The sequence below is a fragment of the Diabrotica undecimpunctata genome, chromosome 4, assembly GCF_040954645.1.
Source record: "Diabrotica undecimpunctata isolate CICGRU chromosome 4, icDiaUnde3, whole genome shotgun sequence".
Classification (NCBI taxonomy): domain Eukaryota; kingdom Metazoa; phylum Arthropoda; class Insecta; order Coleoptera; family Chrysomelidae; genus Diabrotica; species Diabrotica undecimpunctata.
The window spans coordinates 15,777,137-15,801,901 of NC_092806.1; the positions used below are offsets into that span (position 1 = coordinate 15,777,137).

At 35.5% G+C, this 24,765-nt stretch overlaps 1 protein-coding gene across 4 annotated transcripts in view; it reads right to left on the bottom strand.

Annotated features, from left to right (window-relative positions):
- Positions 1 to 24,765, bottom strand: part of LOC140439224 (WD repeat-containing protein 47) — a 234,780-nt gene that overhangs the window by 172,070 nt on the left and 37,945 nt on the right. For all 4 annotated transcript variants that reach the window (XM_072529007.1, XM_072529006.1, XM_072529005.1 and 1 more), the window contains exons 2-4: positions 22,635 to 22,963; positions 8,558 to 8,845; positions 2,236 to 2,727 (exon numbers count right to left, since the gene is read on the bottom strand). In XM_072529007.1, the coding sequence (XP_072385108.1) occupies positions 2,236 to 2,727; positions 8,558 to 8,845; positions 22,635 to 22,944 (1,090 nt within the window). In that variant the 5' untranslated portion in view covers positions 22,945 to 22,963. The remainder of the gene's footprint in view (positions 1 to 2,235; positions 2,728 to 8,557; positions 8,846 to 22,634; positions 22,964 to 24,765) is intronic.

Below are 24,765 nucleotides of genomic sequence, written 5' to 3' on the forward strand. Positions count from 1 at the left end.
ATTGTTAACAACTGTTAAAAGGAGGAAAGCGTCATACCTGGGCCATGTGTTCCGTAATGATAATACAGTCTGCTACAGCTTATCGTGGAAGGCAAGATTGAAGGTAGAAGAGGTATGGGCAGAAAGAAGAAATCCTGGCTGAAAAACTTGAGAGAATGGTTTTAAATACCAGAAGCTGCGGACATAATACATGCGGCACAAAACAGAGAAACCTATCGTTTGATGGTCGCCAACCTTCGGTAGAAGACGGCACATAAAGAAGAAGTGCATTACTGCGGCTCAGACAACCTACTAGTTTAGGTGCACTTCAGATGTAGGATCAGCCGACTGGCAAAGAAGAACCAACCAAGAAAGGAAATTCTACATCTGGAAAAACTGAATAGGCCCAAAGAAATTTGAAGAAGAAATAAAGAGGAATCTGACTGAATATGAAGAAAATGAAGAGAGAACATTAGAAGACTAGTGGACTTATAATAAGTAGAACCAAATTAACTGCTGCAAAATCGATGCAAGGAATTAAAGAAAGGAAATATGATCAATGGTTTGATAATGAGTGTAAGGCGGTAATTAAAGAACGAAATGAAGCATACAGAATATATTAGACTAGAGGAACTAAAGAAAGAAATATGGTATTTGACAACAAAAGACGAATAGCTGATAAACTTTGTAGACAAAAAAAGACAAAACACAAACAAACAATTAATGAACATGGAAATAAGCTTTCGAAAATACAAAACACGAAATGCATATAAATTTATCAACGAAATGAAACAAGGATATAACCAAAATCTAATCTGTGCAGGAATAAAGACGGCGAAATAATCACTAAACACTAAAGAAATTAAATAAACTTGGAAAACATATTTTGAAAAACTACTAACCGAATACTCTCACAATGATGATGTAAGACAAACAGAACATGAACTATTGGAAGAAGTAGATAATGAAGAGTATGAGAAAACCAAACCGCCGACGATAGAAGAGGCAATTAAACTGCAGAAGTATAACAAAATCCCTGGATGTGATAGAATACCCACAGAATTGCAGAGAAGAAGGGAAATAATGAAAATATACACAATAATGAAACAAAGCGATAAACTATTATGTCAAAACTATAGGGGAATCTATTTGCTTTGTTGTAGATAAAAAATATTTACCAATATACTTAACAATAGACTATAACGCAGAGAAGATCATCGGAGAATATCAGGCAGTATGTAGATATGGAAGATCAACCATCAACCAACTCTTCACGGTTAAGCAGATTTTAAGCAAAGTTTGAGAACATGGCATAGGTGTCTATAATATTTTGGTCGACTTTAAACAAGCATATGACTCAATAACCAGGGCACATCTATAGAAGATATTAAGTATATTTAAAATACCGCCCAAACTAGTTAGGCTCATCCGAATAACGATGACGGACACAGTCGGTCAGATAAAGTTTCAGCATGAGATGACAGATCTATTTGAAATAACTTAAAATGAAAACAGGGTAATGGACTGACATAAACCCTCTGTTTAATTTAGCAGTAGAATACGTAGGTAGAAAAATAGCGGAAGGTAGAAGCAACACACTTATCAATGTTGACGAGGATGACGAAATGCCTTTGTCAGAGTGGATACAAAAATTTAATGTAAACCAGAGAGAGTTTGGAACTGATCTTGACTTCTACATTTCAGTAGACGGTCAGGTAGAAACATTTTAAGTTTTAAGTGATGAAGAAATTGTGAAACAAGTGCAAAATGTGGAAATGGATGTTGATGAAGATAATGAAGAAGAAGAAGAAAACGGCGTTGATTGTCCTACAATCCAAGAAGCAATGAAAGCTGCTGAGACCATATCCAAGTTTTACCAGTTCAGGGAGGCATCCACAACTACCAAAGAAGCAGCTCAGATTATTAAGGACACTACAGAAAAACTTTATTTTTCGGAAAGGGTTGTGCAGAAGAAAATAACTGACTTTTTTCAGCATTAGAGAACTTTTTCATAAAAAATGTAAGTTGCATATACATGATATGTTTTATTTCTTAATTTTTTATCCTAAATGCAGCTGTAATAATAAATAATGCTGTAATAAAATTTTGCCTTGTTAAAATTTAATTTTTTTCTACCTCTCTTATAACGTCACTCTGATATAGCGTCATTTTTTTACTGGACCCTTCAATGACGCTATAACCAAGTTCCACTGTATTATAGTCTTAAACGTTTCGATATATTTTTATAAAACTTACCAGTCAAATGAAAGCTAGCAAAACTACTCCTCGACATAGGCCTATTCAAGCCAATATCACCAGTGCTTAAGACCATCATCCTGGCAGACGTGGACATATTGTTGTTTTGTGCGAACTGTAGCCCATCTCCCATTGGCAACATCAACGACCGCGACATAATATCGGCCGCCGACCGAGGTCTCGTGAAGGGCATCGCAGAATGAGGAAAAGTTTTTGGCTTGATGGGCGTTATCAGCATATGTTCCGTCCAGGAAGTCTCCAAACTAGGTCTTTCCAACCGCTCGACGTCAACGTTAAGGGTACGTTGTTCGAATGGGACAGAAAATGTTTCTGAGGGAACGCTTTGCAACCACGAAAGTAAACTTAAATCTGAATCACTAAAACCTACACTTCCGTCTAATAATTTACTGAAATTCATGTCTTGTGATTGTGAGTCGGTGCTACCCGTCGCTTTGGCTTGGCAGTAATTAACACAAGATTCGTAGAGTATACCTAAAAAATTAAATTGCAATTAATAATACTGGGAAATTATATTTAATAAAAATTTCATTTTAATTTAATTTTTAGGCAATCAGTAACTTTAGTAAGGTATTAAAAAAATTGGCTTAAGATGTCATTGAATGTCCTAAAGACTCGAACTTTTTACGATGTGCACATAAAATCAAAATAGTATCGTATACAATGTAGCTTCTCTAATCATTACTATCGAAAAACCAATCTAAAGCTGTATATGCAAGACGCAACCTTTACCCTTTATAACATGCTAGAGAGGGACAATAGGGCGTGCGTAGCGTAAGCGGTAGGATGCTTGCCTCGCATGCCGGTGGTCCGGAGTTCGAATCCTACCGCCGGCAAGAACAACTAGACATTTTTAAAAATGTCTATAGGCCCCAGGTCGACTCAGCCTGAATAAAATGAGTACCTTGGGTAAAACCAGGGGTAATAATAGGCGGTTGAAGCGTAGCACTGGCCATGTTACCTTCCTTGTATACCGTAGGCCCTAGATATAGCAGACTACCCTGCTATACTCCCAAAGCCGCGAGCGGTATAAAATGGGAGACTATTATTATGTCTAATTACTGGAAGCGCGTGGCACTTACAAGAAGAAAAACCCTTTCTAACTTGGCTACATATATTAAGATCATTAATACAAACGATAAAACTTAGTACTGGTAATATATAACGTTTCTATGTTTATGTATAAACATGTGTTACGAGCAATGTCCGAAATTGGACAATCCTAGCATTGTATGAAAAATCTTATTCACTTCTAGCACTGTATCCCTTTACTGTAGAATCTCCAAAATAGACATAATCGTCGGACTTTGTATAATGGAATTGCTGTACAATGTTCGAATTTGAATAAGTAGCCATGCGAAGATTGGGAGAATATGACAGATATCGATTCATATCAATTTTTACGATTATTCCCCATTTGTTATTAAAGACAAACAAACATCAATGAGGTTATAAATCCATAATTAATTAGGGCTTCTGACTTCTGGATTGTAAGATAATTATTTTAAATTATCATACATATCTCTTAAAAATCTGAAATGTTGAAAATCTGAATCATTCACATCGTCGATTTGAAAAAGAACAACTCTATATATAAATAGAAAATATAAAAATATCAAATAATTAATAAGAACTGTTCGATTTTTGATATGGTGTGTCAATAATAATCGATTCAAATCGATGAGTGTTTCGATAATCATTTTTAATTTTGATCATTTCGCAGATTGTACAGTTTCGGGGTGCAATACTAGAAATGGACAATAATTTCCGTACAATGTTATAGTTGTCCATTTTCAGGTTTTGCTCGTAAATATATACATTATACATTATTTATACAGGGTGAGTTTTTAGAGCGACATCGGTCGATAATTTCATTGTGATACAAGATATCCAAAAGAGTTACTTAGAAAAAATGTATGCAATGATGTTCTCCATACTTGGAAAATATGTGGAATTCTACAGGGTGAATAATAACTACGTGCTATAGCAAATATAAAATTTTTTAAATGGGACATCCTACATGTTTTCATATTTATATTCCTCTCATAACTCTTGTTATTATAATATTGGGCTTTGCATTACTATACAGAGTATTTAACAAGTTATGACCATTTTTATTTCGAAATCCCTATGAAATCAACACCATGTATATAAAGAAGTAATGCATAAACAATTAATTATTTTATATAATAAGGTAAACAGTCTATTGTAGTTTTTAAACTAAGTTTAATTGAAATCATTAACTAAAATTTGTATACAGGGTGAACTACAAAACGAAATTACGATTTTCTCAATCTTTGTAAATGGGCCACCCTGTATTTTATTTATTAGAAATGTAACTAACAAGAAATATAAACCATAATAATATGTAATGAATGTAACAATTAATACGATATTAAGCAAATAAGTATAAAGTAAATGTTCAAAATGCCCACCTTCAGCGTCTATACAAGTTTGTAACCAATATTCAAATGACCGAACCACATTTCTCAACTTTGTAAGTCAATTTTATTAAAGGCTTCCCTTATTCTATTTTTCATATCATCTGGCGTTGTTGGAGGCTTCTGGTATACAAGGTCTTTTACAAGGCCCCACATGAAAAAATCAATTTTGGAGAATGCTGGTGGTCGCGGTGGCCAAACAGTTGGTTCATTTCTGGCTATCCACCTCTCAGGAAAGTTATTAGTTAGATGATTGTGAATAGGAGCAGTGTTATGAACTTTAGCACCGTCGTATAAAAACCACATTCGTTGTCGAATATTAAGCGGTACATTTTGCAGCAGTATTGGCAAATGATTATTTATAAAATCCAGATATAGGGCACCATTCACACGACAGTCAAAAAAATGTAGGCCAATCACATAATCGCCAACAATACCACCCCAAACATTTGTAGACCACCTAGTTTGACTATGAATGTTAACAAAATAGGGATTGCTTGATGCATAGTCATAAAAATTATGCCGATTCACCGTTCTATTTTTGTGAAATGTAGCCTCATCTCCAAAAAGCGCATAGTCGAAAAAAAAATCGGCCTCTTTGCACTTGCTGCTGAGACGTTGATAAAAAGCTAATCTGCGTTGAAAATCATCGACTGTCAATTCTTGATGTAACTGTTTGCGGTAAGGATGCAGTTTATGTTTACGAAGGATTTTTGCCGCCGAAGTTTGACTAATGTCATGTTGACGTGAAATTTCACAAGTGCTGATGTGGGGATGTTCAGTGGTAGCTATCAGTACATATTCCTTATCTTGACTTAGAACAGTTTTGGTTCTCTCGTTTTTTTTTTCATATACAACTAACCCAGTGCGAACAAAACTATCCATTAATTTTTCAAAAGCTCTTGCGTTTGGCTTCCTCCGTTCAGGATATGTTAAGAATAACTCCTCGAACTTTTTCCTAATACCCAGTTCATATATGTTAAGTCTTCTTCAGAAAAATTCATTTTTAACAATAAAGACAAGCCACAGATACAGATTAAAAGGGTAATAATATGAAAACTGTCATTTTCCCTCCCCCATATCATACCATAATTTCACCTGATAAGTTAGGCAGAAGATTAAGAGAACAAAATGTATCATCTTATGTAGCTGATGCATTTTATTGGACGTAGCTCATCGAAGGCAACGAAGAGAAGGAATTCTGTTATGTTCATGCAGATTGGGATATGGAAAATTAAATAAATGTTGTGTTCAGTCTATAAACAGAAACAGAGTCGTCAAAGAGTGTGGGGAAGGCTGGAGAACGATATGCCCAATATTGCTTCTCTCCTAGAGTACAGTTTGGTGGTGGGGGTATGGGGCTACATTTGTTTTGAAGCACATACCGATCTTTTTATTTTAGGAGTTGACCTTAATGCTGATAGGTGCTTTAGGAAATATCTGAAAGAACATGTGTGTAATATATTCATTTTATAGGTGAAAATTGTCTCCTACTGCAGAATAATGCTAGGCCGCACATAGCCAGGTCTACTAGAAGTCCAAAACTTAACCCCAAAGAGCATTTGTGAGACAATTTGGCAAGAGTAGTTATGATGAGTTTGAAACTGTGGTAGCATTATAAGAGGCGTTGGTAAACGAGTGGGAACAAGTATCGCAAAACGAGATTGCTGCTTTGATCCAGGCTCTAACAGAAAGGATGAAAGCTGTTATTTGGACTGGAGAAGAAAATACTCGATTTAAATATCCATATTTGAGAATTACTTTATTATTTCGATTTGAAAAATTAACGCCGAAATAAAAAAAAATGTGAATTTTTATTTGATGCTAAAATAATCAATATTTTGGAACTTGTTTTTTATTTAATGGTTTGATATTGCATATACAATAAAAGAAACTATTGGAATTAAAGTTTTTCTACTACTTTTTAATTTTACTTAAAATAAACTTAGCGTCCGGTTAACTTTGCGCGGCAGTGTATTATACAACCCGAGTTTAATTTATATTGCATTATAATCCTCACTATTTTGTATGTAAACAACACAGCCGACACCGGTAGTCGATTTCGTGCCATCAGTATAAATATTTACAAATATATTCAACATCCTAAATAAATAATTAAAAATAAAAAGCAGGAAATGTAAAGAAGTGTCACGTTCAATATTTTATAAAATACAGACAAGGGCACTCGATATTTCTTTTTTCCTGACATAATCGAAACAAGGTGATATTTCCCACGTCATAGTTTAAAATGTTTAACCACATGTTGCCGATGAATTTTTAAGCAAGTGGGATAAATAATAATCAACATAAATCCTTTAGAAAGCACAAATGATAAAACGTATTAACCAAACAGTTAGTAATTGCCTGCTTCGTTCTGTGTACATCTGTTTCCATTTTTACAGTGCGAAATTAATCTTTTTTTTTTTTCTATAAAAATACTTGACCTCCATTTCAACAATTATTTTTAATGATCTCGAAAAAGTTGACATTTTTACTTAGAAAATTACATTGCTTGAAATTACCGCCCGGTACACAGTAGCAAGTTTCTTAATAACGATTTTGACATCAATCCGTTAATTTTTTTACATACATTTTTCCTAAATACTACTAGTTTTTTTTACTAAATAGAAAATACTCGTATCTATCTGAAATTTACAAGACAATTTAATGCGCTATCTCTCTACCAATAGATATAAAAAAGGGAAGAAAATGTATGATATTGGAAAGAGTTATGGAAACGGAAGATTATTGAGAGATATCTTGTCTTGGGCAATGATAACCGGCAACGGTGACGTTGTCAAAAGGTTTTCAACATGAAATGTACAAAGTACAAAGCGTTAACCTGTAACCGCTGAAGTACAGCCTGGAAAATTATTAACAGAGTTCTAAGAACGAAACTCCCTAAAAATTTTGAATGGATTTTACGCATACGAAGATATTCACAGATGCGAAATGCGCCATACTAAAAGAGATAGAGCGAGAAATGTGAATATCTTAAGAGATTATGAACATTTCGAACATTTACAGCGAATGACCGGAGAGATGGTCAAAGAAAGTTATTGAATGGACGTCACCTAGTTTATATTTCAAGGTAGAGCACATCAAATAGTCCAATTTAACGAAGAATTGGAATCTGCTTATTACACATGCTCTTGAAGGTATCAAAATTGTAATTGGTGACCCAACTGACAAGATTGGTAAAGAAGACTGCTACCAAACACCTATTGGTAAATGAGCGCATATGATGTTACAAATGAAAACCCTCCAAAGAATTAGCAAAACATACTTCCCTTACAGAAAGCTACAAAAGGTGACGTGGACATCGCCCGATGAAACCACACAACCAAAACAACAATGCTCTTATTGATAGTAGACACTTTTTTAACCTCTTAGATGCCCGTACTTAGAGAGGCGCCAACACCAGGAATGGGATGCAGGTAAAAAAATCGTAAAACATGCAGCAAATCAGATCCTAGAAAGGAAGCGATGCCTCATCAAAGCTGATTAAGATTAACATGTTTAAAAGACTTTCTCAAGACTATAATTATACCACATATCCACCCATGGATAGATTGTTAGTAGAGGGTTTTTAACTCAAGACGGCCGAAGACTTCTGCACCATATACGAGGCAAGAACCGGGACACCGATCGTTTTTGCCGACGGGATGACATGAGTATGATGATTCTTGTAAGTTGTAATTGAATGCTGCGGACAATATCTTTCAAGCAATAATTGTCATCCCAGTTTATATTGTAGAGTTAAAAAAAAAACATTTATTTCGTTCAAGAGATTTATATGTTCAAAACTTCCACACAAATAATGAATATAAAAAGTAACTACTCAATACCGAACGAATGCTTACCTTTAATAATGAGTTGAATCAGTCTGTCGTTTTGGGCGCTAGAATTAGCATTTCCGTCAGTGGGTTTCTTATCGCCCAACAGATATTCGGCCACCAATGGATAGACCTCTCGGAAACATTGCACTCTAGCGTTACTTGGGTTCCAGTCTTTGTACTGTAAATGATCCGATAATCGGGGAAGTGTGAGTAGTAGACACATCGTCGAGTATTCTTCTTTCGATGCAGAGTATTTTTCTAATTCGTTTAGTATACTAACTACTTCTTCTACGGCGTTATCCATGCTGTTACCTGTAAGAGTACAATATTTTAAAACTTAAAGTTGGAATTTGAAAACGCTACGTAAGAGTCTAATTGGTTTTTTCCTGTAGAATTTAGATTCTTCGTTAAAACAATGAAACGTCATGTGGAACAGTTAAAATGGAAAGACTATATCGGTTAGAATAGTCAACATCGCAATTATTAACAAACATAATAGAATGTTCTCTGTTCTATACCTTCAGGTAATTGAAACTGAACCCACCTCTTTATTAGCGATGTCCGAAAATGTCACGTAGGATTCAACCATGCCCGCTAGCTATTTCCAGAACTTCTGTTTTCATTATATAAGCCGACGAAGCGACCTTTGAATTATAATTATCAGAGAATTTTTTGTATGCGATATCAGCGCGAATTGTAAGCGATAGTTATTAACGTAATTAGTGTCACGAGCTCTGATACTTTGATATGGTTTAGTAGAGTAGTGTTAACTGGTCATATTAAGGACCAAAATGTGGGCGTACAGGTAGGACATCCAATACTAGAATGAGGAATCGTCAACAGACAATGTAAAAGAAAAAGATTTTTAAATGATGAACAGAGAAGATAAGGAATTCAACTATTTAATAGAAGAACTCATAAACGAGGCTAAAGCCATAAAAATGGATCAAAAGAATTTTTAACAGGAAATATATGCCCTCAAAAAAGTAATTATAGAATCAGAAATAAAAGTCAATTTTCTCAAATAAAAGGTACTAGGTAGGTATAAGAAATAAACTAAAATAAAATATTACATAGAACATAGTCTAACAAAAAATAATTTCAAGGTGCACAAAAATCTTGAAGATATGACAAAAGAGGAAAAGAAACAAGAACCAGCTCTCAGAATGATAAACATACTACTACTGCCTTACCAATCCTAAACGTAAGAAGCCTCAGTGGAATAGATGATAGCGACACAGACCATACTTTATTTATTTACTTAGTTATTTACAATGCATAACAGACCTTTTAGTCCTAAGGTGCAGATTATTATTTAGTCAAAGCAGTCTACAAAAAACTCAGAATAAAGATATAGAAAATAACAAACTCTGAACCCTTAAACAAAATGTAACGAAATAGATAAGCTCTGGGAAACAATTTCAGAAATAATCACCAAAATGACCAACAAGATATTTGAAAATAGTAAAAGAAAGAAGATAAAACATGGTACGACGAACAATGTCGAAATCAGCTAGGAAAAAGAATAAGGAACTGGTGGTAGTAGAAAGAAATACGATGACTGTCGAAAAGATGATCGCTGTGAAACTTTCTGCATTCGATTGCGAGGCGAGGTTCACTCTTGGCACCAGGTAGCTCGAGGATCATCGCCATAAGATCGTGTTCAGCGACCTCTAAAACCTCCAAGAAATGACTTTCGACTGATTTCAAATGAAAATAACATAAAATTCCAGGAGACGACGTGCATCCTGGGCACCAGGTAGCTCAAGGACCATTGTCGTTATAATATTCGTATTCACTGACCTCGAAAACCCCTGAGTAGCAAAACTGAACTTAGTCCTGTCAAAATTTCCTGAGTTGCAAATTTTTCATTTTCTATGTACTCTGGAAATGCATTTTTCTTATGCACAAAATGCAATTTTCAGTTTACCACCATGAATTTTGTTCACAAAGTTTCCTGACACTTCCCCGAATCGAATGCAAAAAGTTGCGAAGCGGTTCATCTTGCTGCGCAAAATTGGTAGGTTTAGTGCTTCCTTTCCTTGCCCATCTAGAGAATTCTAGAGAGAAATCTCCTTGGAGAAAGAAAATTAAACACCAACTCTATTACAACACTAAGGAATAGGTTGGCCATTTGTAGACCAGTGGAATCGAACAAAGAAGAAATTTACATAACAGTAGACAGATGCCTGTCAACGAACGCCCATTTGAAGAAACCCAAGAGGCCTTAAACAAAATAAAAAAAAAACACAAATCACCTGGAACCGATGAATTACCAGAAGAATTCCTACGATATAGGGAAGAAGTATATCTCCAAATACACCAGATAAGATAGAAGGAAAACATCATAGTGCCCATCTACAAAAAAAGAACAAAACAAAACGTGGTGAGTTAACTACAGAAACCTCTCAAATATCTTTCTTAGTAGACTATGCTTAAAATATTCTGGAAGAATACCAAGTCGGTTTTAGATTAAACAGATCAACTCAGATATTCATACTCAGATAGCTTCTATAAAAAGGATGGGAAGCTAACAGATCGATACCTAACCTGTTTAAAGACTTCCGACAGACATATGACAGAGTAGAGAGAAACCAAGTATGGAATGCCATGGTGGAGCTGTCAATACCAAAAAAAATCATTCAGATAACCAAAGTACGTATGAAGGGTGAAGTTTCTAAAGTACGTATGAATAAAATATCCAGCAGCTTTGAAATAAATAACGTACTGAAGCCATGTAACACTTTATCGTCACTACCTTTTAACTTCGTATTGGAAAAACCACTGCTACGCTCAAGCTACGCGACTAATTTCCGTTCTACGAGTTTCTGACGTCTCGGGTAGTCTAGAAGCTTGTGGAACGATTCGAGCGTTCGAAGCGACAATATTAACCCGCGCTCAGAGATTTCTACTAAATTTTAGAAGCATAGGCACACCATATAAATAAGATAAATTAAATTGTAGAAGTTAGTCGATAAAATAAATTTGTAGCGTTAAGTAAAATAAATGTTATAGATTAATTGTGTTTTTAGTGTTATTGTGAGAAGGTTGTAAATAAATTTTTAAAAATAAACATTACACTACTATCGGATCAAGGTCCCACATACATATGTTAGCATACGCAGAAGACATAGATCTCATGGGAAACTCAATAAAAAGATATTTTCAATACGCTATAATCAACAATCTATAGTATGGACCGCTGAACAAGAACATCAAAAGTCCAAATCTATAATTCCATAATTCTATAATTCCATGAGATAGCATGGGAAATGACCACAACCCAAAAAACTGCACACGATTTGTGTCGACTAAATCCCAACGACTAAAGTGTGCATCGACTTAACAACAAAAAAAATGTAAAAATTTATGAGGAGGTTCCCACAGAAAAAAATGCCATCTGAGCGTCCCAGAATGCAATCGAGAGATCACATCCAAAAAAAAAATGAGTATTACATTTGACTACAGACTAATAGAAGACCGCGCCAGTTGAAAAAAATTCGTAGCCGGTCAAGACTCACCCAAGGTTGTATCATACATGATGATGAATGATGAGTAATAATATATATATAATAACGGATTTATTACGGCTGTCGCCGCTTCTCCGCCCCTAATTTCCATCTTTTTCTGTCATATGCAGTTGCCTCTTCTAAGTCTCTTGCCGCCATTGCTTCATCAATATCGTTGCGCCAACTTCTCCGTGGTCGTCCTCTCTTTCTTCTTTCAGGAGGGATCCATTCCAGTACTCTCCTAGGCCATCTGTACTCTGGCATTCTTTTAACATGTCCGAACCAGATTAATTGTTTTCTTTCTATGTCATCATTGATATTTCTCTCCATTTTCATTTCGTTTCTTATTTGTTCGTTTCTAACTCTCTCCAGTTTCGATCTACCGCAGCTTCGTCTCAGATAATCCATTTCTGTCGTCAAAAGTTTGTTTCTATTAGCTTTGGTGACGTCCCATACTTCCGAACCGTAAAGTGTAATACTTTGGACTATACTACCGTAAATGTGTTTTTTTGTTTCTCGTCGAATTGTTTTTTGCCAAAGAGAGTTTAAGGCACCGGTCGCTGCTCTGCCCTTGTTTATTCTTTCCCTGATTTCATCTGCGCTATTTCCCTTCTTGTTGAAAATGACCCCCAAATATTTGCAGGATTGCACGCCTTTGATTTTGTCGTCTTCCAAGACTAGGTCACATATTTCATCTGTTCCCACTGAGAGATATTCACATTTTGTCATATTCATGTTTAGACCTGCCACCTCATATTCTTCTTGCAGTTTTCTTACCATATAGGTAAGATCGTAACTGTCTTCGGCAATTACTACCTGGTCATCCGCAAAGAAAAGTGTATATAGCTTGTTTTCTTCCACCGTTATTCCCATGTTTCTACATTTTTTTACCCATTTCACTAAGGATCTGTCCAAATAGATTTTAAATAAGGTGGGTGACAGACAGCAGCCTTGTCTTAGTCCTTTTGTTGTTTGAAAAGGAGAGGTGATTTCTTGTCCCATTTTAATTCCTGCAAAGTTTTGTTTTTGAGTGGCGTTAATAAGAATTGGGTTTATTTTCAAGTTACCCATTTCTATCCATAGTTGGGAGATCGGTACACTGCCATATGCTTTTTCCAAATCTATTAAAGCTATATGAGTTTCTCTATTTCTCTGCACTCGTTTTTCCATTGCAATTTTTAATGTGAAGATATTATCCATAGTGGAGCGTCCGGCCCTAAATCCCGCTTGTTCTTCGGGTTGTTTGTCTTTGATATCATTTTCTATCAGGTTTCGTAGTACTTTTGAGTATAGTCGGCCTATAGTAGCAATCACTGCGATCCCTCTATAGTTTTTAGGATCCATCTTTGTGCCTTTCTTGTGTATTGGAGAGATATACGATTGTCTCCATTCTTCTGGAACTTCTTCTCCGTTTAAGCATCTTTCGAATAATTTTCGGATCATCTCAAACAGTTTTGATGATCCATACCTAATCAACTCTGGATGTATTCCGCCTGGGCCTGGAGATTTTTTTAATTTCATTCCCTTAACTGCTTCATTCACTTGTTCTATTGATATTTCGATTCTTCCTTCTACTTCCACTTGTTCATTTGTCTGTTTAAACCTTTCTCTTCTCTCTGTTAATAAGTTCTCAAAATGCTCTACCCATGTGTTCTCTGGTATTCTATTTATTATGACTTGGTTTTTTGTCGTTGTTCTCATCGTTTTTATAGTTCTCCAGGCTTCAGAGCTCTTTGTCCCTCCTATATGGTTGTCTAGGTATTGGCATTTTTGTTCCCATGTACTATTTTTCTTTTTAACCACTTCTCGTTTGACTTCTTTATTCAAGTTTTTATATTGTTGTTTTGTATGTTCGTCTCCCTGTTGTAATAACTGTAGATATACTTCCTTCTTTCTTTTTATCTTTTCTTCCACTTCTTGAGTAATAATACCTAATAATTCTCTCAGTTGTCCAATTTTGTACTTACATTACTTTAACTCATTTTGATTAATTACTCATTAATCTTCAATAATCATTAATCTTTTGCAGTACTTTGCGATAAAGAAAGAGACAAGCACCAAGTAATTTGAAAACCAGATATCGTTAATTTGTGCTTTTATGACCCAAACTGACACTATAAATCTTCGAATAAAATTTCGCTCGAAGCGAACACATCTTAAAAGTTTGTTACACTCAATTTTTCTATAATTATTTCTTTTCTATAATTATTTTTCTTCGAAAGTGAATGAAGATAATGTCCTTTCTCCAATTTTGCACTTTCTAACATGGTAAAAGTCATCACATGTTTAAAATTGCAACATCCTAAGTACTTCCTTCATTAAAATGCGTTTGCCTACCGGTTGGTATGTTAAATATGAGGAAACGTTTAATTAAAATATCGTAATAAATTTTTATAATTAGGTGTTTTAATTTACCTCTTACGAGCCTATAATTTATGAGTAGTTCTAGTGATATAGTGGCATATATTACGTTTTTCTAACGTCATACGAATATTGCTTGAAAACTGTGAGTCATAACACAGAGATAGAGCGACTTAAATCTCTATATACTTATTCCGTAGAATCTTCTTTTAATATGTATAATAATTTGTTTGTTTTGACAGTAGGCCGAAGTGACGCCCCGTGTGATTTTGTAAACAAAAAAACTAAATTAAACAAAATAAACCTAAAAGGGTAGGGGTACGAATTTTTCTAGAGATTTTGCGAAAATTTATTGCAAAACAATGAAAACTATTGCAAGTTTAGAACTGCTTAAAAGTACAATCCGAATGACGCCTTGTACCAATATGTTACCAAAAACAAAGAAGAATCCAAACAATGGAATATAAAAGTTCTCTGACACTAAATCAAGCAAAAACAATTTTATCAGTAGAAAAGACCTTTCCTACTACCTGTCCATAACTGTGTGATTGCAATAATCAAAATTCATGAATTAGGTCAAATGCAATAGTGACCCTGTACATCAGATTTAGCTCTCAGTGATTTGCATATGTTTCCAAACTTGAAAAATGTTTGCTAGTCACAAAATTTTTGTTTATTATAAACAGATAGCCGTAAATAGACCTTAGATAGAACTACAATTGAATGGATACCTAAAAATGATAACCGTCACCAAAAAAAAATAATCCATTGCTATATTTGTCTGGTTTATTTGGGATATACAATTTAAAACTGCACAGACCTCTAAATCCCACAAGGAATTTATCAATGCATGCTGATTTTTCTATGGTGTTACAAGTTTCGCAATTTTTAATAAAAATATCGAACATTTCTTACACTGAAGCGCCAGAGTTTACTGCTTTTCTTACAGCCCTGGTATCTTAATGACAAACCTTAAACACATTAAAAGAAAAAGCACATCTTTCTTTAAACATAATGCACCTCATTATCTCCCTTCATGTCATGATTTCTAAACGTTGCTGAATTTTAAGTTTTATATTTAGACATCTCTCTTCGAGTTCTAACGTTTGTCCATTTACAACCATTTCACAGATATCATTACTAAATAAGTTATCATTGGAGACCTGATTGCAAGATCGCCCAACTGGTTCGACAGAACCACAAGCCACAACGGGAGACTATTGCGTGGCTATCTCGAAGACAGACAAAACACCATAGTGGTAGGGCCCACAGAACCTACATACTTCCATGGTGGAGACAGACTCCCTACATTCCTGGACATAGCAATTCTACAAAACGTGGGTCAACAATACGAAATACACTCAATAAACGAGGGTGAATCAAATCACAACTCAATTGTATTGACCCTGGGAGCAGTAGAAATAAACTGTTTGGAAACCTACAAGAAAAACCGGACAAGTTGGCCAAACTACAAAAGAATAGTAAGCGAAACTATCGGTGCAATAACAACAATAAACACAAAACAAGAACTAAAGGAATGTGTTCTAAACCTAGAAAAAACGATACAAAATGTTATCGAGACCAACAACGCAGAAGAAGAAACACCAACAGTTAGGGGAAGATTCAGAGAAAGCAGCAACTAGCTGAAAGAACTAATAAATGAAAACAACAGGAAAGAAGAAGGGCCAACAGAATAAGAAACCAAGAAGACAAAAGAATTGCTAATGAGCTAAATAGGGAAGTCAAAAAACAATTAGAAGAACATCAAAACGAAAATTGGGACAAATATATCCAGCAACTATACCCAAATAAATCTGCATTCTGGAAGCTAAATACTAAGAAAAGATAAAAAACCAATCCCAATGAAGATCTCGACTTCACAGAAGAAGTCTAAAGAAGATACATGGCAATAAAAAGAAGAAGGGGCAACGTAGATATTACCCATACCTCCCCTGAAGAAATCAGACAGTTCATCAAGCGTACTAACGCCAAAAAATATCCAGGACCGGACCATATTACAAATAAAGCTCTGAAGAATCTGCCAGCAAAATCAATAGTATACTAAATAACATAATTGACCCCATCCTAAGATTAAGACATATTCCTGGCAGATTTAGCTAGACTAAAACAAGAATCAGAAGAAATCAGAACAATACCTGAAGCACAGTTCGGATTCAGACCCGAACACTCATGTGAACTTCAGGTACTGCGTCTAGCAGAATATATCACAAAAGCGTTCAATGAAAAGAAAAATACAGCAGCCACCTTTCTACATATCAGTAAAGCATTCGACAGAGTCTGGCACGAAGGCCTGCTGTATAAAATGAACCAGTATGGTTATAGAGAGACGATGGCATGTCTTCTCTCGTCATACCTAGACGACAGAAGGTTCAGAGTTCGGATAGGGCCAACCTTGTCCGAAGCTGGAGCTATGGAGGCTGGTGTACCACAGGGAGCGGTGTTGTCGCCGTATCTATACCCCATATACACAGCAGACACCCTAACCGAACCCAGATCGTTGCTAAGTCTATACGCAGACGATACAGCGATAGCAGTACCAATTCAGATCTAGCAACAAGACACGTACAAAGGGAACTTAACGAACTACAAGATTGGTGTATATAGTGAAAGATAGCTGTCAATCCTGACAAAACACAGGCCGTCATCTACCAAAAAAAGAAGAGGTGGACCAAATGGGGTTCTATCCCTATTCCATACGCAAATCGAATGTTCAAATCAAGACAAATATCTAGGTGTTACGTTGGACAAAAGCTGAGCTGACCCTCACAGAACACGTGAAACAAACGGTCCAGATAGCTAAAAAAATTAGAAGTCAACTCTCATCATTAATATGTCGGAAGAGTAGACTGAGATTTAAAACAAAGATTAGGATGGCAAACCGTATAATTTTACCAACACTAATATGCGCCTCGGTCGCATAGTGACACACTTGCAAATCTAACAGAAACAAAAAATAAATAGTTAAAAGACATATGATTAGAGAGACTCGCAATTAAGGTACGTATTTAGGGACTCAGAACAAAATAGAATCCTGAGAACAATGGACGAAAAAGCACAGGTGACCGGTTTGATCTTCGGACATGTTGGTACCACAGTTCCATTGGAATACACATGTCACTCGGAGCTGGGGTTCTACAAAAATTGTTGTGTATGTGTGGTTCACTAAATAAGAGCTTCCAAACTGTGTTTTCGCTGTCTCACATAAATCAGGTAACTGTATAATTATATTTTTGTGGTCGTCGCCCTCTATTAGAGATTGCAGGTTGTTTGGATCATTTGAATCTATTTTTCCCATAAAAATAAATAAAATATAAATAAGCTATAGCAAAATCTTCATCACATTTTGATTGTATATCACTGTTATCGCTGTCAGCCTTTCAAATCATTTTATAAGAACATAATCAACAGTCTTGTCTTCGTATTTTACTCGCTTTGAACAATGAGGTCCCTCATCCATTGTGTACAAATAAATCTAAAACTAACGTTGAATATTGAAAACGACGCTCTTCCGAATATTGCCATACTGGCCTCCAGTCTGTATTGACATGTGCTGAAATTGCATGAACGACACACGCTGAGAATTAATGGGGTGAGAGTATATTCTATATTAATAAACAACTGCTAATTATCTAATTATCTAAGATTGATAAAAATATCTCTCATATTATACCGCATAGACCAAGTAAACAATAAACTGTTAATAACATTTTTTTATATCATTCAGCTTAACGTAGATAAGACTGTAATACAATTTCGCTTGAAATATGATCACCTGGTCATTCTTGGAATGCCTAATTTCAAATAAATAGTCACAGCTATTAACTAAAGAAACATACACACCTTAAACCATTTAAATTTTCTCTTTTTATTTTTACTCGGTAATGTTTGGTGAAACTAGATTTTAATAGAGCAACTATTAATTTAGAAGGTGTTTATGAACTAGTACAAGTCTTTATAGTGAAATTTGGTTTAACAGTAAGTAGACTTGTTAAGATATTTACAAATAATTGATACATGAACGACGTCAAAATCAATAGAACACCAACGACGTCAAAAGCGATGGAAAGATTTTATTGAACACGATAAAATAAATACTGCACAAGATAACTAAATCCCAATACTATATAATTGATTGGTGCCACAGAATTAAGAAGTAAATTTCAAAAGACGTCGAAGAAAACAGATTTTGATAAAGTTTCTTCTTCTTCTTCTGATGTTAAGCCTTAAAAACTGTTGTTTCCGGTCTGATTTAGCAGTATTTGCGATGTTGACTGCTAGCTATCTCTCCATCTTTTATGGGGTCTGAATAGTGGTCTTTTACCTTCTGTTTTTCCATCTCTTACTATTCGTGCAAGTCTCTCTTTCCAATATGTTAATGTTTTGGTTCCATTCTCGTCTTCTTTGGCGTCCTCATCTGACGATATCATATACTTTACACATGTCTCTCATTTGTATATTATGGATTTTGTCTCTTAGAGTTTTATCTGCTATTGCGTTTTCATCTCTGTTGTTCTAAAGATTTTCTTTGTAATTGTTGTTTCTGCTCTTGTTTCTATAAACAGGTTGAGTTAAAAATTTTAATGTCTTCATTGGCCGATCGCTTTTTTTAAGTATTTCTATTACTTTCTTTAACTTCCAAATCAAAATCTAACACTCTAAAATGCGAATTTTGGTTAAAATGTCATTTCTCAAAATGTGAGTCCACGTTGGAGTTTCGCGGCCATCAGCAAGACTTTTATCACAAAATGCCTATGAGAGTCCAACGTGGCATCACGCCTTGACTTGTCTATTCCTGTTTGATTTGCCTGTTGTCGGCAAATCTAACAAGCGAAGGCGCCGTCGCCGTGGCTTGCGTTTTTCTTGTCATTACTTAGATTAGAGCGGTACAATGCAGTCGTACGAGAAAGAGCAACAAAAAATTGAAAAATATTGGCAAGAAATTCTGTCAGATCAAGAAGAAGAAGGATGAGTTTGCCGACACGTATCTTTCGGACGAGTACCAACTAACTGATTCTAGTGACAGTGAAAATGAATCGAGTACTCCGGAAGAATAAAAAAAGAAAACGTGTGGCCGGAAATACCAAACCGTTGGGCGCCAAATCTATCGGCGTCCACCAGTAAAGAAAATACGAATTTCGGGAAACATGTTGATGCTGCTATAGAATCTGTCATTGCCCAACAGGATATTTTAAAAGAAACAATAGTATCCAATGCAATGAATGAAGCTATTCTCTGGGGGCCGTTCAACAGCGAAAATTAACAGAAATTTACGATTGAGGACTATAATTCTGTAGGTTTTCATACACAATTATACGAAACCTTCTACAACAAATCGCCCTTTCAATTCTACGAATATTTTGTAAACGATGGTCTTTTATCCATGATGATAAATATCTAATTTATTTTGTTCAACTGATTTTAATTTTTTTTTATTTTTAGGTTGAAGAAACAAATCGTTAGGCCCTGCAGTGTCTGGAAAGAAATCAGAAAAAAGCGTACGTATTACCACGTGGCACAACACTGATGTCGCCGAAATAAAACAATTCCTGGGTATAGTTATATGTATGGGATTATGTCATTTTTCATCTTTTCATTTGTACTGGTCAAAGAAAGATTTTGATGTGAATAATATCAAAAAAGTAATGTCAAAGAATCGCTTCCAGTTATTGTGAAAAACGCCGCATTTCAACGATAATTCAGTAACAAAACGTTGACCGTTCGCAGAAAATCGTTCCCTTGGTTAGCAGACTGAAGGATAAATTCAAGGCTGCCATCGTTCCAAAGGAAAACGTGTGCATTGACGAAACTTTAGTGCCTTTTCAAGGGCGACTAAAATTCAAGCCGTATATTGCCAACAAGAGGCACAAATTCAAACTTTGTCTGAAAGGTGGTTATAACTACGATTTTAAGTATATTGTGGAAAAGAACATGCTGAAGGTAGCACCGTACCAACAAATGTAGTGATGAAACTTATGGATGGACTGCTTGACAAAGTTCTGTCACACTTGCACATGAACCCCTACACCGAAAAACTTATATAATTGGTACGCTACGTGCAAACCGCAAATGTAATCCCAAAAACGTCATTTCTAAACAATTAAAAGTAGGCGAACATGTAGCTGAACGAAGTAATAAGATGATTAGTACCAAATTCGCTGACGAAATGGTGGCAATGCAGAAGGCACGCGGTGATGTTGTAAAGCCAAAGAATGTCATCGAATATAATAAATATAAAAGCTTCATTGATATATCAGACCAAAAAAGCTATAATTCGCCATTACGTAAAGGAATAAAATGGTACAGAAAATTATGGATGGAGCTCTTGACTGGCACAGCACTTATAAATGCCCATGTCGCGTATCAAAGCGACTGCAGCCCCCGTTACTTAACACGGGGCCTGTGGTCGGACGGGGAAAATCTAGGTGATTCTACGGAGCCAAGTAACATCGAAATGGTAGCGTCCGTCACTGTTTGGTTAAACACACACACATTCACACTGGGCAAAATGCGAGAAGTCGACTCTCGAAAGCTGAGGGCCTCCATTTTCGAGCACGCTCGACCACAACATTACAGTGCTAAACACTGGTTTTGGGGTCGAGTACAAGCTCGAAAATGACACATTAACAATAGTCACTAGAGACCCGATTCTGTCGCATCTAGCTCAAAAAACACACACATTCACTCTGGAAAGAACATCATAATCCAGACAAGCCTTTCACCTCTGATTCGAATAGTGACTCCATCTCGACAACCTCCAAGACGCTCCACCAGAAGACGAACGCTAATGCCCCAGTGGTTTCTAGGACTGTTTGCTTTTGTTCTGCTATTCAATACATTCAAACTCAAGCCTGAAGAGGATCGAGCGATCCTAAACGGGTACAAATATGTTCACTCCTTTCGAAATAAAGAAATCCTTACCCTATCCCACAAAAATGAACATTGGATGATGATGATCAAAGCATTGCCAATGAAAGCATGACGATTACCAAATTTAAGGAAGAGGTAATTCGGGGCCTATTAGGAACTTTTATTGTCACACCAGACATTATGGAAAATAGTCACAAACTCAGCGATGTTGGTCGTGCAGGCAGAAGGCGATGTACAATGTGTTAACCCATAAATGGTAGAAGAGGAAGGAAGGCAAGTAGTACCAGGAAAAGCAACCAACATCTCATTGACATGTGATAGCTGTAAAAAATCCTATTGCCTAGGCTGTTTTTTTGTCATACATTCCGTGACAAAAAATTAAATTAGTACTTTACATACAATTTTGATATAATGATTATTACGTTCGTTTTGTTTTATGAAAATAAAGCTTATTTTACCTAAAATGTGTTCTTACTATAAATATATAACAAAAAAATATATAATTACGCAATTGTTACTTATGGGCCATGTGAGTCCCCGTTGACATCTCAGAAGCACAGGCCAAGTATGTTTTCTAGACCATCTGACCGGGCTCGAAATGTCCCCGTGTATTTTAAATAACTTCCAGAAGCCGCTGTTGAGCTACACAGCCCATTCTAACGACCTAGCGCGTGAGTCCACGTCGGCATCACGCGGCCCGTATATAACTTTTATGTGTGAGTCCGTGTTGGCCTCTCATGGCACATGGCCTCTCAACCTGTTAATATCGGTCGTACACAAGTCTTACATATCTAAATAAAGTTTGAAACGCAAAATGTATAAAGTAAAATGACATCTACCCTACCAAACATATCTCATCATAAATTCTCTTAAAGAGCATTATTTTATTTTCAAGTCAAAGTTGACCGTGAGGTCTTTAATTACCAAAACAAAAGCAGGATTGCCATAGGGTAGCGTCCTAATGAAATTTCTGAATCTCTTTTTTACTGCCTAGACTAGAACATTCGCTGATTATATTGCAATTATGTCGTCAGGATCTAATCCCACAGGAGCCATTTAATATCTCCAAAATCACCTCAATTGACTGCAAAATTGGCTACAGAAGAAGAAAAATCAAAATTAATCCAGTTGTCAGCACATGTAACATTTACAAGAAGATACACAATACAGATGATAGTCTGATACTAAAAGTAGGCGTAAAAATCAACATGTCCGTGGGTTTTTCAAAAACGTTGTCGTAATTCCTGATAATGCCTCTGTTTTGTTTTCATCCGGCCAACCTGTATATGGAGTGACACATTTGAATTTATATAAGACAATCGATAGATTCGTAACCGACCTACCTTGAATATTCGCCTCCGACTTGATACACAACAATTCGATATACTTGTGCTTTAAAATGGTGTAGTTGAACTTTTTCATGTTGAAGGACTTCAACGCCTCCAAGGGTTGTATGAACTCCAGCACGTCGTCCCATTGTCCGTCGAGGATGAGTTGTCGCAAAAATAGAACGTCGTCCGAGTAGTTACCGTTGATAACGCCCGTTTCTCTTTCGAGGCTCAATTGGGAGATGTGTAACTGGCGATTGTAGAGGAATTCGAGAGCCAATCGGACGACGTCCTCTTCGCGGAGGGTTAGTCGAGCCGATGGCATTATGTAGCGAATATGCAATCTGAAAAGAAAAAATTATATAAATTCTTATTTTCTTTCATGTTAATAAGCAAATTGTTTGTGTATAATTTTGTCAGTTCGGAAAACACCGACTAGTAGTTTTCTCTAAGTTACTAGCTTAAAAACTAATGTTAAAATTTGGGTACAAGTAACACATTAAAATTTCGTATTAATAAGTATGTTATAATAAGTATAAAATCGAAAAAGAAGAATTATATGCATTATATAATGAGCCATCGAAAAAAATGGAAATTGGGTATTGAATAATCCTTACTTCTTTAGGATGGGTCACTCCCAAACATAAACATAACCTAACTTTAAGACATACTTTTATAAATAGCAAAGAAAAAGGGAAAAATTTAATTTTTGTAATTTTTTTCAAAAATTGTTTAGCCCCCTTTTGAAGTGTCACCGTAACACCTCCCTTTCCCAGATCTCGACTTTTATTTCATCTTTCTTATTCATAGTCCAGATCTCACAGGCATACAATGCCACTGCCCGAATGTCTGTTTCATAATATTCGAATTTTTGCTGCCCTACATACATTTTTTCCTTTTAGAATATTGTTTAATGAGCCCATTGCTCTACTTCCTTTTAATAGTCTCTTTTCTATTTCTTTTTCTTCTTCCCCTTTATTCGTTATTGTTACACCCAAATACTCGAACTGGCTGACATTTTCAATTTTGTAATCCTCTCTTCTTGTTTTAAGTGTGACGAATTTATTGTGTTCTGTTATCTCACCATGCATTTCCATATACTTTGTTTTCGCTTCATTTATATACAACCCAAATTTTCTTGCTTCATCTTCAAATTTATTAAACATGTGTTCAAGTTCTTTTTTTGTTCTGGTTAAGAGGACTACATCATCTGTGTACGCTATTTATTGCTGTTTATGGTGGAAAATACCCGTAGTTTGGATCTTACTTTCTCTCATTATTGCCTCCAAGACAAAGTTAGAGATAGTGCAACAAACACTCCTGGTCATGGAGCTGCACGAAGGCGGTGTCAAAATTCACGTAAAGGCAGAAAGGTTCTATTGTAAACCAAATTTCGTCTACTGCGCCATGGTCAGGAGTGTTTGCAATATCTCTAAACATATCAGTAGAAAGTGGATCCTCTTGTCTTAATCCTCTTGTAACCGAAAACAGATTTGACATACTTCCTTCTATGACCAGTCTATTGTTTGTACTTGTTAGCGACATTTTCAATAATTGTATCAACTTTTTTGATATTCCTAAATTTTGTAGAGCTTTATACAACTTTTCCCGATCGATAGAGTCATACACCTGTTTAAAATCAATAAAAAGCATGTGGAGTCCTAGGTTTTGTTAGTAACTGTTATTTTGTATAAATTTTGAGGTAATATCATTATCATTATATAACGAGCCATCGACAAAAATGAAATAGGAACACAACAAATTCAAAACAAACATAAACATAACCTAAATAATAAAAAAAATAGGTTCATATACGCTTTACCCAACCTAAAACAGATACCGCCTGGTCTATAATTTATTTTTGATACTTTTGTAACAGATACAGGAGATCTATTTGTCAGAAATGTACTAAAACTCATAAAGAAGGTCATTCAAAGTTAATCCTTATTCGCATGTGCGTTGGCGTAAGTATTTTCACAACTTTTAAGCATATGAAAATAACGCAAAATGTCCTAGCATAAGAAATTAACTACTTATAATTGGGAATTCCAGTAATGTTATTGGTGTATGTGGTGAAGCTGTTATAGTCCAGTCTTCACAGATTTGACCTCTAAAAATCATTCGTTAAAGTTGAATTTTGCTGGGA